This window comes from Perognathus longimembris, chromosome 13, assembly GCF_023159225.1.
Source record: "Perognathus longimembris pacificus isolate PPM17 chromosome 13, ASM2315922v1, whole genome shotgun sequence".
In the NCBI taxonomy this organism is placed as follows: domain Eukaryota; kingdom Metazoa; phylum Chordata; class Mammalia; order Rodentia; family Heteromyidae; genus Perognathus; species Perognathus longimembris.
This window is the reverse complement of record NC_063173.1, coordinates 62398659-62413681: the sequence shown is the minus strand read 5'-3', so window position 1 is coordinate 62413681 and position 15023 is coordinate 62398659. Positions and strand designations below refer to the sequence as shown.

At 65.2% G+C, this 15023-nt stretch overlaps 1 protein-coding gene across 1 annotated transcript; it reads left to right on the top strand.

Annotated features, from left to right (window-relative positions):
• The first annotated feature begins 7833 nt into the window (after positions 1 to 7833).
• Mrpl23 (mitochondrial ribosomal protein L23) lies at positions 7834 to 14128 on the top strand. Its single transcript, XM_048359912.1, has 5 exons — positions 7834 to 7889; positions 9340 to 9462; positions 10315 to 10397; positions 11148 to 11221; positions 13922 to 14128. The coding sequence occupies exons 1-5, from the start codon at positions 7873 to 7875 to the stop codon at positions 14072 to 14074; spliced, it is 450 nt and encodes a 149-aa protein (XP_048215869.1). The 5' UTR covers positions 7834 to 7872; the 3' UTR covers positions 14075 to 14128.
• Positions 14129 to 15023: the final 895 nt, after the last annotated feature.

Sequence of the window (15023 nt, the reverse complement as noted above, 5' to 3'; positions counted from 1 at the left end):
GTGTGCACGCTGGCACTAAGGCTTGAGCTCAGGGCCTTGCACTCTTGTTTGGGTTTTTTCTCTTGAGGCTGGTGTTCTACCCCTTGAGCCACGGCTCCATGTATAGCTTTTTGGTGGTTAATTGGAGAGAAGAAGAGTCCCCCAGACGTTCCTGCCTGGGCTGGCTTTGAACTACGATCCTCAGATCTCAGCCTCCTGAACAGCTAGAATTTCAGGGGTGAGCCAGCAGCGCCCATCTTGAACGGTGCACTGTTAAATACGAAAATGTAAGAGGAAAGTTTGGAAGCATTTTCAACAGAGTGAAAATGCAAACACGGCAAGCACAGAGGGACTCCTCTCCAGTGACACCTGGGGGTGGGGGGTGGGGGGAGGGAGGTCCCCCCCACCCCCCCGCGGAGCCCCGGGAAGGAGAAGCGGACGGAACCCAAAGGAAGTTCAGAACAAGAAAACAGTGAAAGTCAAGTGGAAGTTGATGAAAGTAAATAAAATAAAATAAAAACACACACAGCAGGGAAGCAATAGAAAACCCGCAAGCAAACTCAGCAACAGAACAGCCTTCGAGGCAGCCTGGCGGAATGTGGCGGGGGGGGGGGGGGGGGGCTGGGGGGGGCTGGGGGGGCTGGGGGGGAGCCATCTCAGGACTTGGGGAGCAGGGGAGGTGGCGGCCTCACCACCCAGAGGAGGGAAACGTCGGGGCAGCTGTACACCAGGAACCTTGACAAGTTACGTGGAACAGACACATTTCTTGAAAAAAAACTCAAAAGACCGGCGTTGTGTGAAGACGCAGCGGGGAAAACGAGTTGCCCTGGGCAACTTGAGGTTGGAGAAGACGACATCTCAAAACCTCTCCTCCAAATCCCCAGGCCCACCAGTAGATCTGAACAAATAGTTAAAGACGCCATTATAGCAATTATATACAGATCCATCCAAAAAATTAAAAAGAAGAGGACAGAAGATTTTCCAACTCATTTGATGAGGTCAGAATTTCCCTGATACCCAAACCAAAGGCTTTACAGAAAAAAAAAAAAGTATAGAGCAATGTTCCTTAGAAACCTAAGTGCAAATGTTAAACCACAGCGTTAGCCAGCGGCTTTCAAGCATATATAAAAAGGACCATACACTCTAGCTGATCATGTGGGCTTAGCTCAGGAACATAAGGTCATAACATTTGAAAATCTGAGTCGTTTACTGAATAAACAGTTGAACACGAAAAAGCATAGGATCATCTCTTTTTTTTTTTTTTTTGAGACAGGGTCTGGCTAAGTAGCTCAAAGTGGCTTTGAACCCCAAGCCCCCAGCTTTCGCCTCCCAGGACTCTGGGACTTTAGGCCTGCAAGCTGCTCTGTCATCTTGTTTTGCAACCTCATCTTCATACGTGCAGAAAAGGCATCTGAAGAAATCTGCCCTCCATTCCTAACTTAAGAAAAAAAAAAAAGAAAAAAGAGCTCTCAGCAAAGTAAGACAAGAGAGGAATGTTCTCAGCCTGGGGGCTGCTGGTGAGGTCAGTGCGTGCTCTGGCTGGGCTCTGGAGGGGCCTGGAATCTGGCCCCCCTCCCCCCCGCCCCCCAGCTCTGTCCAGCAGGCCCCTGAGCTTCTCACAAGAGCATTCTGGCCCCCAGGAAGAAATCAAAGCCAGCCAGATAAGAGAGGAAGGTAGAAAGCTATTTTGTTTACAGATAACAAGATCATCTAATCTGATGGAATCTATGAAGAGGAGGAGGAGGAGGAGGAGGAGGAGGATGCGGTGGCAGAGGGCAAGAGAAAGAAGAGAAAAAATGGGGCTGTGGAGGGTTAAGCAGGGTAGTGGGATCCCTGATTGATAAACAAAGTCAACTGCACTAATATAAAATGGCCAGGGATGCCCGCCCAGCTTCTGACTTTTCACAATGCCACTTGCCAACAGCGCATGCGCACAGGCAATACGTAATGGTGACTCTGACAGACACGGTGAAATGCCTACACACGGAGTGGTGTAAGAATCTCACCCAAGGGAAACTGAGGGAAAGCTGGGTAAATAGAAGAATACAAAGAACTTCAAGACCAGCAGGCTCCGGGCTGATAAGATGTCCATTCTCCCTAAACGTGTAGAAATTAACAGGCTGATTGTAAAATTTATATGGATGGTGAAACTTGCTGATGCTAAGATAAAATTGTTCTTGTCAGACCCAAACAAAGTGAGGGCTGGGAAGCAATAAAGGGCCCCTGCCTGCCTGGCTGAGATAAATACTTTCTCAGAGACTGTGCTCCAATCCCACCAGGCCTTCCTCTCCATTCCGCCGGCCCGCCCGCCCTCCCGCCCTCGCCCGACGTTCTGTTTCCCTCGCACGCGCACGTAGGCACAGATTCCTGCAGTAAAGTTTATCTATAGCATTCTTTAAGACCGAGGCGATGCAGACGAGATGCGCGCGCTGACGCCAAGCCCGGCCCCCCATCTCCAGACCTGCAGTAGACTCTGTGCTGACGTACAGCTCTCTGTACTTTTGCTCTTAAAAACTTGCCCCTGACCTTTTTAAATACACACATTCTTTACTGGGGCCTTTACTGATGTCCGCTTGCAGGGCGTGGTGAACTCCTGTTGAATGTCGTTTTTTCTCTCCGTGGCCCTCCCAGCCGGTTGTTCCTGTCTCTAGAATACAGCGAAGGTTCTAGATGGGCAAAAACAGCCCTTAACAGGAACAATAAGATCACAGGATTGACATTCCAAGAATTAGTGACCCATCCAAACAGAGCGGTATTGGTAAATATTCAAATAGAAGAGCAAAATAGCTCAGAAATGAACTCACAGGTCTGCTGGCCGGTGACTTGGGAAAGATGTGTAGATACGATCGCTATGTCGGAAAGCCCTGCTGGGAAAGCCATGTGCAAAGAAAAGGATAACTAAAAATTTACTCAAGAAAGACTGGCAGATCCACATGCAGGACTAGAACCATAAAAAAGTCAGAGATGACCGCTGACGTTGTGGTTCATGCAAAGACTTCTTAGATGCAAACCTACAGAGCTTTGTCCCTGAACGGACAGATGTGAGTCCATTAGAAGTAATCTTAAAATTCAAGTCCTTCAAATGGCAATTTTTGAGGGGCTAAAAAGCCCAGCCCAGGATTGAGAGAAAAAAATCTCTGCAAATGGGTACTTCATCGAGGGGCACTCCAGAATATATAAAGATCTCTCCCAATCCAGCAATAGGAAAGCACACAACCCAACTGCCAAAGCCTGGGCTCAGACCTGAAAGTTCTCCCCTCAGCGAGCTGCATAAATGCAGAGGAGACCAGGCCCAGGCCCACTTGTCACTGGGAAAATGCAGAATGAAGCCTCTCGACGGCACAGCCCAGCTACGATACGGTGAACGTTAAGCCTAAATTGAAAATGTGTACTCCTGTGTCCGGCGAGGGGAGAGGAAACGTTTCTCTCCCTCCTCCCCCCCCTTCGTTCCTTCCGACTTGAGCACTGTTTTACTAGAATGCATGCTTGCTAAGAACCCACATTAAACTTAAAATTAAAACGAAAAGAAAAGAAGTCCATCAGGCCAACGGGCGAGGACGGAAGCGGTGGCCGGCTCCCGGAAGCAGCTGTAACACCGAGGCTGCGGGCCGAGCTCTGGGCCTGGGGCCTCTCTGGCAGACCTTTTCCCAGGAGATCCGGAAATGTACATTCTTAGGAAGATTTGCCTGGGAATGCAGAGCGGCCGTGGAATGTTAACCGTGGAGAACTGGAAAGAGCCTGGCGTCCATCGGAGAGGCGTGGGCCAATCCACGGTGGTGTGTCCGCACACAGATAGCGGGCATCCTGTTCTGCCTAGCCCAGCCGGAATGGGCCGCGGAAGAGAATCCATCCGAGGGAGAGACGCCAGCAAGGAAAGGAAGGGGGGTGGGGGTAGGGGGGGGAGAAGGAGTCCATGCTACAGAACTGCATGTATAGAAGGCTCCTGGGCAGTCCCTCGTGGGGGCACAGGACGGGAGAGAGGATGCAAAGCGGCAGGAGAGATCTGGGGGTCTGGCGCGGGTTTCCTGGGTCTTCACCTGGGTTAGGACTCGCCAAACGTGTCCACGTGGAGTATGGGGCTATAAATCACACTTCAAAACAAAAGGCTGTCTTAAAAACGGAAAGGCCAAGGACAGATGCGGGGAAATAAATGTTTTCAGTCAAACCCGACAGACGAGGGTAACGTAACGCAAGCGTTTTCGACGCACTTGGGAATGCATGAGGAAGACATTACCACTGCAATTCACCGGAACCGGCGCCACAGGTCAGGGACTTAAGCAAGGCCCAGTCGGCTTACTCTCTCACGCCCTGGAGGCCGGAGCCCCGGACGGACGGAGGTGGCGTCTGTGTCGCGGTGACTGCGCTCCGGTTGCCCCTGGGTCTCGCCTGACTCATCATCCCCTCCTCTTAGAAGGACCCAGGGGTCCCCTTGTGCCTTAATTAATCACCTCCTAGAAGACTCATCTCCAAGCCTGGAACTGGTGGCTCACGCCTGTAACTCAAGCTGCTCGGCCACCGCTACGAGTCCCCCCCCCCACCTCCAGGGGCACCCCCTCTCTCCCCAGAGGCCAAAGAGCTTGGGGGGAGCCTGAGCTAGGAGAGCTCCCCGCACACATCCATCTGTCCCCTGCCTTGCGCCCCCGGCCGGGGGAGGCGCGGTGGGTGGGCGGGGTGTCGGGACTGCGTCCTTTGCTGGGCACCCCCGAGTCCGCAGCCCCCCGCTCAGGCCCTGCCTCCCCCCTCCTCTTGGCAGAATGAACGAAGGTGGAGAATCGCGCCCTGCCCCGGCCCTTCCGAGTCTCACGCTCACAGAGCTGGCGGCGGTGGCTCCGCTTCCTGTGTCTCTGTGACAAGGGGGCCCCCGCCCGCCTGTGTGTGAGAGCGCCCCAAACCCCAAACCCTGACCACACCGAACTGCCAGCCCCCCCGCCCCAGAACAGCAGGAACTCTGGGAGAACTCGGGGTGCAAAGCGGGCAGCCACCAAGAGACCGGGCGGCTTCTCACAGAGCCCGGCGGGCACGGGCCGAGAGCCAGGCTCCATGCCACCGACAAGGGGCACAGGGGCCCCAAAGTGCCAAGTGGGGCAGAGCCTGTGGGCCGAAGGGCTGCGGTGTCCCCTCCCTGCGGCCTCTGCCAGCCAGCCAGGAGACCACCAAGCACTTCCCGGGGTGGGGGCTATGAGCTGAACACAACCCCCCTCCAAATGCCACCGTGAGCCCTGCCCCTTCCCTGGGGGCCCCACGTGCCACTGGGGCACCTGGCTGCCAGGGACACAGATTCTGGGGCAATTGTTCTTGCAAGGGTCTTTTCCTCCCTACACAGGAAGACAGGGAAGGGAGGGAGGGAGGGAGGGAGGGAGGGAGGACGGGGAGACTAGAGGGCCTGCACAGGCAGGCCCTGCGGGTCTCCCGGCCTGTTGTCATCCGGCTAGGGCACAACAACAGACAGCGCTCCCTGGGCCTTGAGCGCTCCACCTCTGGAGGCTCCGGGCCCGGTGAAGCTCCAGCTACAGAGCACGCTCCTCCGCTCAGTGTGCCACTTGCTTGTTCTTTATTTAGCATGTGCCAGTACTGGGGCTTGAACTCAGGGCCTGGGGGCAAGCCCTTACACTTTTTCACTCAAGGCTCTACCGCCTGAGCCACAGCTCCACTGCTGGCTTTCTGGTGGTTCGCTGGAGATAAGAGTCTCACGGACTTGGCCGGCCTCAAACCTCCGTCCTCGGGTCTCAGCCTCCGGAGCAGCTAGGATGACAGGCGGGAGTCGCGGATGCACGGTGATTGGCGGGTTGCGACGGCGAGGGGAGGAGAAGGACCGCACCTTCCGACCCATACCCGATAACTCTAGAAGGCAACAGGAGGCACCGGGCAAACAGAGGCGCGTCCCCGCGGCAGCACCCAGCCCTCAAAGGAGGAGTGGAGACCCAGAGAGACCAAGACGTACCCTGCAACCGAGGGGCCAAAGAGCGAGGGGTGACCGGGGAGGAGGGGGGGCACTGCACTTGCTCCTCAAGACACGGCGATGGGGGGTTATGGGACCGGATGCCCCGGGAGCCGGGGCGCCACTCAGGACCTCCAGGGGACCACCGGAGGCCACAAGTGGCTAACCTTGAGCACAGGAGCCCAGGGCCGGCAGCCAGGCCCCGAACTCAAGCCCCGAGCGCACCCCTAGAGAGGCCCTGAGGACCAGCACCCACGTCCCCATGTTGTCTTCTGGGAGACGTTAACATAGGGGGTGCGAGTGGAGGTGGGCCGTGGAAACTCCTTTCTGTGCAATTTTCTTCCAGCCTACAATTGTTCTCATCCATAAAGCTTATTTTTAAAAAGAAGAAGGAAAAAATATGAGTAGTTGCTGAGCCCAACCTCCTATTTAACTGGCCTCATATTTACTGTATTTTCTCTGGCAACCTCAGCCCGGGGCCCCAGGAAAGGGGGCTAGCGAAGAACACTGGGATTAGTGTGCGAGGGGAGGTGGGGGGGGGGGGGGAGGCAGAGAGGGAGGGAAGGAGAATGGGCCCCTCTGGCTCTCCAGCTCCACCAGAGCAATCACCCATTGCGGAGAGGCCTGGCTCTCTGCTCAGGAATTCCAAGCCTTGCCCGGGAGGATGGGAGGACCCGCTGGAGGATGATTCTAGAAGCAGGGGCTGGGCGCGAGGGGCCTAGGCTGCTGACCCGCCGCGGATTCCGTCGCCCCCCTCCCCCCGTGGCAGGCCCGACGCTGAGCCACCCCGGGCCGCCTCTCCGTGTGGCGTGGCCGCCCGGCCCCACGCCGCCCCTCCGCCTCGGCCCCTCTCCCGCCCCCTCCCCGCCTGGGCTGACCCTGGGCTAGGCAGAGGCCTGTCCAGCCGTCCGTTTCTGGGTCCTCCCCGTGGCCACTTGCAGCTCAGGCCGTGGTGGCCCTGACACCTGAGCCTAGACGGGCCCGCCGTCCTGCTTGCCGTGGCCCCCTTCCTGCCCGCCCAGGCAGGCTTCCTCCCAACGGACCCGCAGGCCGGCTGAGCCAGGGCTCCTCCTTGCTCCCCGGGGGTCCACCGGGACCCCGCAGCTGCCCTTGTGGCTCCCCCGAGGGTCTCCAGCTCTGAAGGACAAAGACGGGCCAGCGGGGCAAGCATCGAGGAGCAAGGCCCCGAGAGGCGCGGCTGAGGGAGGGAAGCGGGCCGGGCCGAGCGCTGCAGGGGGGGAGCCCGGGACAGGCCACTGGGGGCCTTCTGTGCGGGACATTCTGGGGGCTCAGCTCAGTCGGGAACAGGAGTTGGGGGACAGGAGCCTGCTGAGCCAGGTCATGTATTGGCAGGAGCTTGAGGAGTCTGGGCAGAGTGGGGGGTGGGGTGGACTGAAGGCCCGTGTCCCCCGGGAGGGGGCTGGTGGCTGACCTGGGGGGGGTGGACTGAAGGCCCGTGTCCCCCGGGAGGGGGCTGGTGGCTGACCTGGGGGGGGGGGGTGGACTGAAGGCCCGTGTCCCCCGGGAGGGGTCTGGTGGCTGACCTGGGGGGATGGACAGAAAGAACGGGGCGGGGCCTCAGGCCCGGGTCTCCCCGTGGCACCCAGGTGGGGCACGGGGTGGGGGGGCCGGGGCTGCAGGAGGCGGCAGGCGGGAGGTGCGGGGCGGGCGGTGCCCTGTGGGCTTGGGAGGCTCTGCCCGGTGCGGGGCGGCCGGGAAGGGCCGAGCCGAGGGGCGGGTGCCATGTGCCTTGCACGTGTAGTGGAGGAGTGAGGGGGAGGCCGCGCGCGACGGGGCGGGGCGGGGCCGTGCGGGGCGGGGCGGGGCCGTGCGGGGCGGGGCCGTGCGGGGCGGGGCGGGGCGGCGCGGCCTCCGGAAGCGAGGGGGCGCTGTGCCAGCGCGGGCTCCGCGCGGGGCGGGCGCCGCTCCTTCCTGCCGGCGGAACCGCGGCCGCCATGGCGCGAAACGTGTTGTGAGTAGCGCGGCTCGAGCGGCCGGGGCCCCTGGGGCGGGGCCGGGGGTCCCCGGGGCGGGAACGGGGCCGGGGGGCCCGGGGGGACCCGCAGGAGGCCGGGGCTCCCCGCGCGGCGCGGCGCGGCGCGGCGGCCACGTGGTCGGCGCGGGGTCCGCCCGCGCCCCCCGGCCCCGCCCCGGCCAGGTTCCCGCCCGCCGTTCCCATCCCGGGCCCCGTTCCCGCCCGGCCAGGTTCCCGCCCCCCCCCCCGTTCCCGCCCGGCCAGGTTCCCGCCCGCCGTTCCCATCCCGGGCCCCGTTCCCGCCCGGCCAGGTTCCCGCCCCCCCCCCCCCCCCCGTTCCCGCCCGGCCAGGTTCCCGCCCCCCCCCCCCGTTCCCGCCCGGCCAGGTTCCCGCCCCCCCCCCGTTCCCGCCCGGCCAGGTTCCCGCCCCCCCCCCCCCGTTCCCGCCCGGCCAGGTTCCCGCCCCCCCCTTCCCGCGCGGCCCACGTGGCTCGGCGCGGCGTCGCGGGAACACGTGCTCGGCGCCCCGGGAGAGGGCCCGGGGGGCCCCCGAGGACAGGGGGGTCCGCGGGAGGCACGCCTAGTTTGGGGTGCTTGCGGAGTGAAGGGGGCCCGGGTCACCAAAGGCCGCGGGGCCCAGAGCAGTTGGCGGCCTCGGGCCTCGGGCCGGCCTCCCTCGCACCCCTTTCCCGCCATGCGGGGGGTCCCCCAGCTCGCCCTAGGGGCAGCCTCCCCCTCGTCCCCTGGGGCCCCCCGAGCCTCTCCCGGCCCTCGCCTTCCCGGGAGGCCGAGGCCCTGCCCGCCGACCCCATCCTGACCGGCCGCTGGGCAGGCGCGGGGAGTCGGAGGCGCGGTTGGCAGTGGGAGCTGCCTGCGGGGCGCACACGGGGTGCCGCTGCCCTTCCCACCGCGTGGGCACCCGGAGGGGCAGTGCCAGCCTGGGCCCCAGCCTCCAGGAAGTGGGGGCCCCCTCGGTGCCTTGCCGCCTGCAGGGAGTTGCTGGCCACCCCAGCCCCCTGCCCCCACTCCAGCGTCGGGGCTGAGTTTGCTCCCAGGTGTATGTGTGTGTTGGGGGGTTGGGGGGCGGCCTATTTGCTGACTCCCAGTTAGATCCCATGGCCAGTCTGTCCGTGGGGGATCACCCACCAGCTCTTACTTCTCTCCCTGTCTCCCTGCCTTCCTGGGGTGGAACCTGCGTGTGGCCTGTGTCCCGCAGGAAGCAGCTTTGCAGAATTGCACCCCAGGCCCGGGGTACCGGCTTGTTTCTCGGGCTGTTGCCTGGCCAGTCTCTCTGTATGGAGGGGCTGCCAGCCGGGGCGCGGGCTCCCCGTGCCTGCCCCATGCCCCGCACAGTGAGCAGGCCCGCACTGAGTGGGCGTCCGGCCTGGCCTGGGTCTGCTGCTTGGGGGGGGAGGGGGTGTGTGGCCACTGCAGTGTTTCTGTGCAGGTACCCCCTGTACCAGCTGGGCGGACCCCAGCTCCGCGTGTTCCGAACCAACTTCTTCATTCAGCTGGTCCGGCCTGGCACCGCCCAGCCCGAGGACACTGTGCAGTTCCGGATCCCCATGGAGTAAGCCCCGAAGGAAGTTGGGGTGGAGGGCCCCCGGGCTGGGACCGGGGCACATTTCCTGGCTCAGCAAGGTCAGGTCCTTCCTCCGTTGACAGCCCCCGGCGGCCGAGCTGCTGGCTCAGCAGACTCGGAGGAGGCCTGGGGTTTGCGGAGCCGAGCCTGCTCTTGGCCGGCTTCCTGGCTCGCCCTCCACCTGGGGAAGGCTTAACTGAAAGCCTGAGCTTGGGACTGGCCTCCTCGTGCTTCCTTGCTGAATTCCTTCCTGCCTCCATCCCCTTCCCAGGGGCTGGGCTGGGCGCCCGCGCTTCCCGGGCGTGCGTGCCGAGTTCTTGCTGTACTCTGCTGTTCACGTACCCTGCGAGGGAGAGTGGGTGCGGCTCTGGGGCCCGGGACCGGCTGGGGCCGGGGAGGCCTTTCCAGGGGGGGGGAGTCCAGCCTTGCGGAGGGCCCTGGGCGGGGAGCACATCATGGCCCTGTGTTCTGCTGAGATGAGAATGTGGACTTCGCGGGCCCCAAGGCCCCCCGTGGTCCTTTGTAGGAATCACCTCCAGGCCACGGCTGCAGGGGCCCAGCTGGGCAGGCCCGCAGCCCTGGGGGGGGGAGGGGACGAGACAGGCGGCTCTGTCCCCAGTGGCAGCCCCACGGGGGAGGGGCGGAGGGGAGGCAAAGCAATGGAGCGGGGCCTTGCCGCCCCGCCGCCCCGGCACTGGCGTCCGGAGAGAGGGCGGCGCCAGGGTCAGCCGTGGCGATGTCGGGGCCTGCCTCGTCCTCGCAGTCCCCACGCGCGGGCAGCTTTCGTCCGTTTCTTAGGTTAGCCCAGCGCAGGCTTCCTTTTCTTTCCGCCTCGCCCAGGATGACCAGGACGGACCTCAAGAACTACCTGGAGCGCATCTACAGCGTGCCGGTAGCCGCCGTGCGGACCCGGGTGCAGCACGGTGAGGGGCTGGGCCCCGCGGGCTTCTGGGGGCTCCCACGATGCCGGGCTGCGGCCCCGCGGGCTTCTGGGGGCTCCCACGATGCCGGGCTGCGGCCCCGCGGGCTTCTGGGGGCTCCCGCGATGCCGGGCTGCGGCCCCGCGGGCTTCTGGGGGCTCCCGCGATGCCGGGCTGCGGCCCCGCGGGCTTCTGGGGGCTCCCGCGATGCCGGGCTGCGGCCCACAGCTGCCAGGTTCTTTCCCTGGACTTGACACGTGCAGGTGCTAAGGCAGAAGTTCGGGGCAACTCTGTCACCCCGAGCGCTTGTTAGCCCGTATTGGTCAGTGCCGCCCTGCGGCCGGTGGGGCCCGGCCAGGCCCTGTCCCCCGGTACCCCCCCTCATCCCCGTGTTCCCCCTAGCTGCCCGTCCCTCCCCACGCTGTAAACCCTCGCCAGCCTTGCAGAGCCCGAGGCCACAGGCCCTGGTGCCGTCTGGAAATGGCCGTCTGCCCCACTCACACTTAGCGGAGAGCGGACGTTTCTTCCGTTCTTTCAGAACCCCCAGTATTGTTTTTATTACTTTGGCGTGTCATGTCTGCTGACACCCAGACCGGCTCCAGGGCGGTGTTTCAGCCGCCGTGGCCGGGAGGCTCCGCCTGCTGCCTGGTGGGTGCAGGCTGAGCCCTTCCGCCCGGTGGTGGGGGTCCCTGCGGCTCGGGGCTGGGGCTGTGCTGGGAGCTGGAGTCAGGGCCGTGTCCCTTTGTTCCTCAGGCTCCAACAGGAAGAGGGACTACAGGAACGTGAGGATCAAGAAGCCCGATTACAAGGTGGCCTACGTGCAGCTGGTGAGTGGGGGCAGCCCAGCCCAGCTCCTGCCTGGTGTCAGCGCTGAGTTCCCGAGGCTGAGGCCCAGACCTCGGGTGGGGGTGGGGGGGGAGGGCCAGGCAGGGCCTAGGGTCCTGGCACCTCCGTCAAGTGGGCGGTCAGCTCCTGGAGCAGAGGACATCGTGCTTGCAGCCCACTGGGGCCCCGCAGCGTGGGCTCCGGCGGACACCAGCGGGATGGCCGCTGCCCCTGGAGGCCTCCCTCCTTGGGTGCCCGGGGGTCAGAGCCAGCCCCTGGGGGGCGGGTGCCCTCAGGCCTTCGTAGCGGGGTGGGTTCTTTGCCTCACAGTGTGCCCGGCCAGGGGCTCCGGGAGAGCCCCCTACCCCGGCCCGAGTCGCTGAGACGCAGACTTGTTGGGGAGACCCACGCCTTCCTGCAGGTCTTCTTGCCAGAATGTCCTTGGGCCCCCCGACTTCCAGCAGCCAGTGCTGGGGGGCCCCTCCGGGCTGGAGTCTCCCCTGACCTCCGCGCCCTCAGACCGCGTGGCCTCGGCGGGGGTCCTGTGGGGGGGGGCCTGCCCAGGTCCATTAACCAGCCCCCCACCGTGTGAAGCCCACGGGGGGCCTTCCTCCCGTCGCTCCAGTTTCAGTGTCAACAGCCCGCGGGGCCCGGCGGCGGCGGCGGCCACTAGATGGCAGTAGCGCTCCTGGGGAGGCCGCCTGCGGCCCCAGCCCCGGCCACCCCGCCACCATGTGCCCCAGGAAGAGCCCGAGCGGCCCTGCCCTGCACCCCAAGAACGCGGGGCCTCGGGTCAGCCGGCACGGGCGGGCGGGCGTCGAGTGGGTCCGTCCGCCCCTCCCTGTGCCCGCCCGTGGGCTTTTTGAGTGGTCAGAACCCGGCGTGTTCCCCGGGCCCCGCCTCGCTCTTGAAAGCGGTGCTTAGATCTGGAATCTGCAGCGCCCCCCCCCCCGTCCCTCTCCCCCTGTGAAATCCAGGCGGTCGGTCCCACCGAGGGCCAGCCCGGCCCCTCTTGTCCCCGAGGTGCAACGTGCAGTGTGTCCCCTCCACCACCGGCACCCGCACGTCTTTGCGGAGCCCAGAAACTGGCCGGCGCTGGGTCCCTGTGCCCCCCCCCCCCCCCCGCGCACACACAGAGCCGGGGTCCCGGGCCCCTCCCCCGCCGGCTTCTGCAGGTGCTGCCCCCGCGTGTCCTCCTGGGCCCTCCCGGCACCTCATAACGGCTCCTTGTGAGGCGCAGGGAGACGAGTTAGAGGATGGGATTTATGGCGGCCGGGGCCCCGGGCGGCGCGGCCCCACACGGTGGGCGTCCCACATTTTTCCTCTGACAACCCGATAAACATCTCTTCGGCCCCAAGTCCAGGAGGGAGCCTCCGCGAGCCCTCCGTTACCCACAGAACAGAAAGCGCATTGACCGTGTTTACACAGAGGGGCGTTTGAAGGAGCCCAGCACAGGGGCCGGGCCGCCAGCCGCCCGGCTGCAGAGCAAACACCGCGGGCGGGCGGGCGGGCGGGCGGGGCGCGGGCGCGTGCCCGCCCGGACGGCCGCGTCGGAGGGTGGCTGCCGCGGAGCGGGCTGTGACGCGTGGCACTGTGACCTCTCTCTCCCTTCCTTCCTGTCCTGGGCTCCCACCAGCCCTCCCTGGGGAGGGGGGAGGGGGGGGCTTTGCGTTCTGCAGCCCAGGGTGGATTTCTCTAGAGAGAATTCCCAGGGGAGACCCCTCGCACCCCACAGGCTTGTGGGCCGTCGCGCCGTGGGCAGCCATCTTGCGGCACTCGGGCTCCCCTGCCGCGAAACCCAGCGGAGCCGACGCCAGTCCCGTGCTGGGGGCGGGGGCGGGGGGCGCCGGGCAGCCTTGCCACTCGGTGCCCTACGGAGGGGGAGAGGGAGTCCTTGCGTGCGAGGGAATCTGCCAAGCCCGGCTCCCGGCCCCCGCGCCCCACACTGCCCCCCCCCGCCCGTCTCCCAAAGCCCCTAGGGTCTGCGTGCTCTGCAGGCGGGGGTCGCCGGGGGTCGGGGCGCCCCCCTGCCCGTCGCTCTCGCTCGGTGACTGCCGCCCGCCGACGGGCCGTGCGCGGGCCCCCTTCCGAGGGCCCACGCGGGTGCCGCCCCCCCCCCCCCCCGCACGGGGCCCGCCCGGAACGTGGCTGCGCTCACACACACCCCGAGCTCCCAGGGAAAGACGTAAAGCCAGTTAATTTGCGAAGCCGGCCTTGATTTATGGACTGCCGCGCGTGGAGGCTCGGGTGCCCCGCGTGTTTGGTTTCCCGGCTCCGGCCCGCAGCAGGGCCGCCTTTCGTGTGGCTGAGGCCTGTAGGTGTCCTGGGTGGAAAAAGCTGCAGCGTGGCACCGGACGTCATTCGTGTCCTGGTTTTCCGTGCCCGGTTCCTGCCCCCAGGTCCCCGGGCTGCGTGCGTGCGGCCCGGCGAAGGGGGCTTTGCTGGGCCGCTTTCAGTGAGCCGAGGCCGGCGGAGCCCCGGACGGGCTTGCGGGAGATAGCAGGGCTCCCCGGGGCCCAGCGGGGAATGGCTCCCCGCTGCTGGGGAGAGGCGGGCGGCGTGTGTGTGTTCCAGGCAGGGACCCCGCCCGGGACACCGGTGGCCCCTCAGGCCCCGCGGGTCAGGGTCCAGGCGCACCGCGTGGGGGGGGGCAGGACGGAAGGCCGAGAGCGGGCGAGCGGAGCTTCCATTCTCTCCCCCAGGCCCACGGGCAGACCTTCGAGTTCCCGGATCTGTTTCCCGCGAAGGAGCAGAGCCCAGCGGAGGAAGGGCTGAGCGGGCTCCCGGAGGCGGCAGCGCCCAGGCAGAGCAGCGACCCCCGGCGCGGCGGCGTCCCCTCCTGGTTTGGCCTGTGACCCCGCAGGGGTGGGCGCGGGGCTAAATAAAACGTTCTGCCCTGTGACAAAAGGGCCGGGTGCCTCGTTTCCTTCCGCCCCGGGGTGTGCGTCTCGAGACCCCGGCGGGCCGCGGCTGCCTGGCGGGCTGCGCCTGGAGACCCTCCCCGCGTGGACTGGGCACAGGCGGCCCCTCCCCACCCCCCCCCCCCCCGTGTCGGCACGGGGGTCTGTTCTTGGCCCCCACACCTGAAGCCCGAGCGTGGGGTGGGGGAGCAGCGCCCCGCGGGGGCGGCCGGGCTGGGGCCTCGGGGCACGGGGCGGTGCCCACGCCACGGCCGGGCCGAGATGCCCGGCACCCTGAGAGTCGCCGTGGCCGGGCGGGGCCCCCGTGCCGGCCCCCCCTCGCAGTCCTGCCCGCAGAGGGAGGCCGGGGTTGCGCGGTGCCCCTTGGCGAGCTGACTCACGGCGGGCTGGCCTGTGACCTCATTCCCGCGAGGCCATGGGACTGACCCCTTCCGGCTCTGCCTTTCATCATATCTTCAATGCAGCCACCCTGGAGGAGTTCCAGATCTTTCCCTCCCATCTGGCCCCCAGGCCCTGTCCTGACGTGGATGGCCTTGTGTCCAGTCAGACCTGGGGTCTGTCTGGGCCTGCATTCCTGGGGCCCTGTGCTTTCCTGAGTGGGGGTGGGGGGTTGGGCACCCTCAGTAGCCTCCAGAGGCCTGTGGGCGCCAGGTCTTTTGGGGGCGGCGCGCTTGTGTTGTGGGGTTTGAACGTGGAGCTTTGCATCTGCCAGGCAGATGCGCTCCCGCAGACCCCCCCCCCCCCAGCTCCTCGCCGACCCCTCCTCAGTTTAGCGCTTTTCTTCAGGAACGGCAGCGGGGTGGGGGGGGCCGGGCCCGCGTGCAGCAGGGAGCCTGAGATCCAGACTGGGAATGGCGCACGCGTGAGCCTCGCAGCCCCCGTC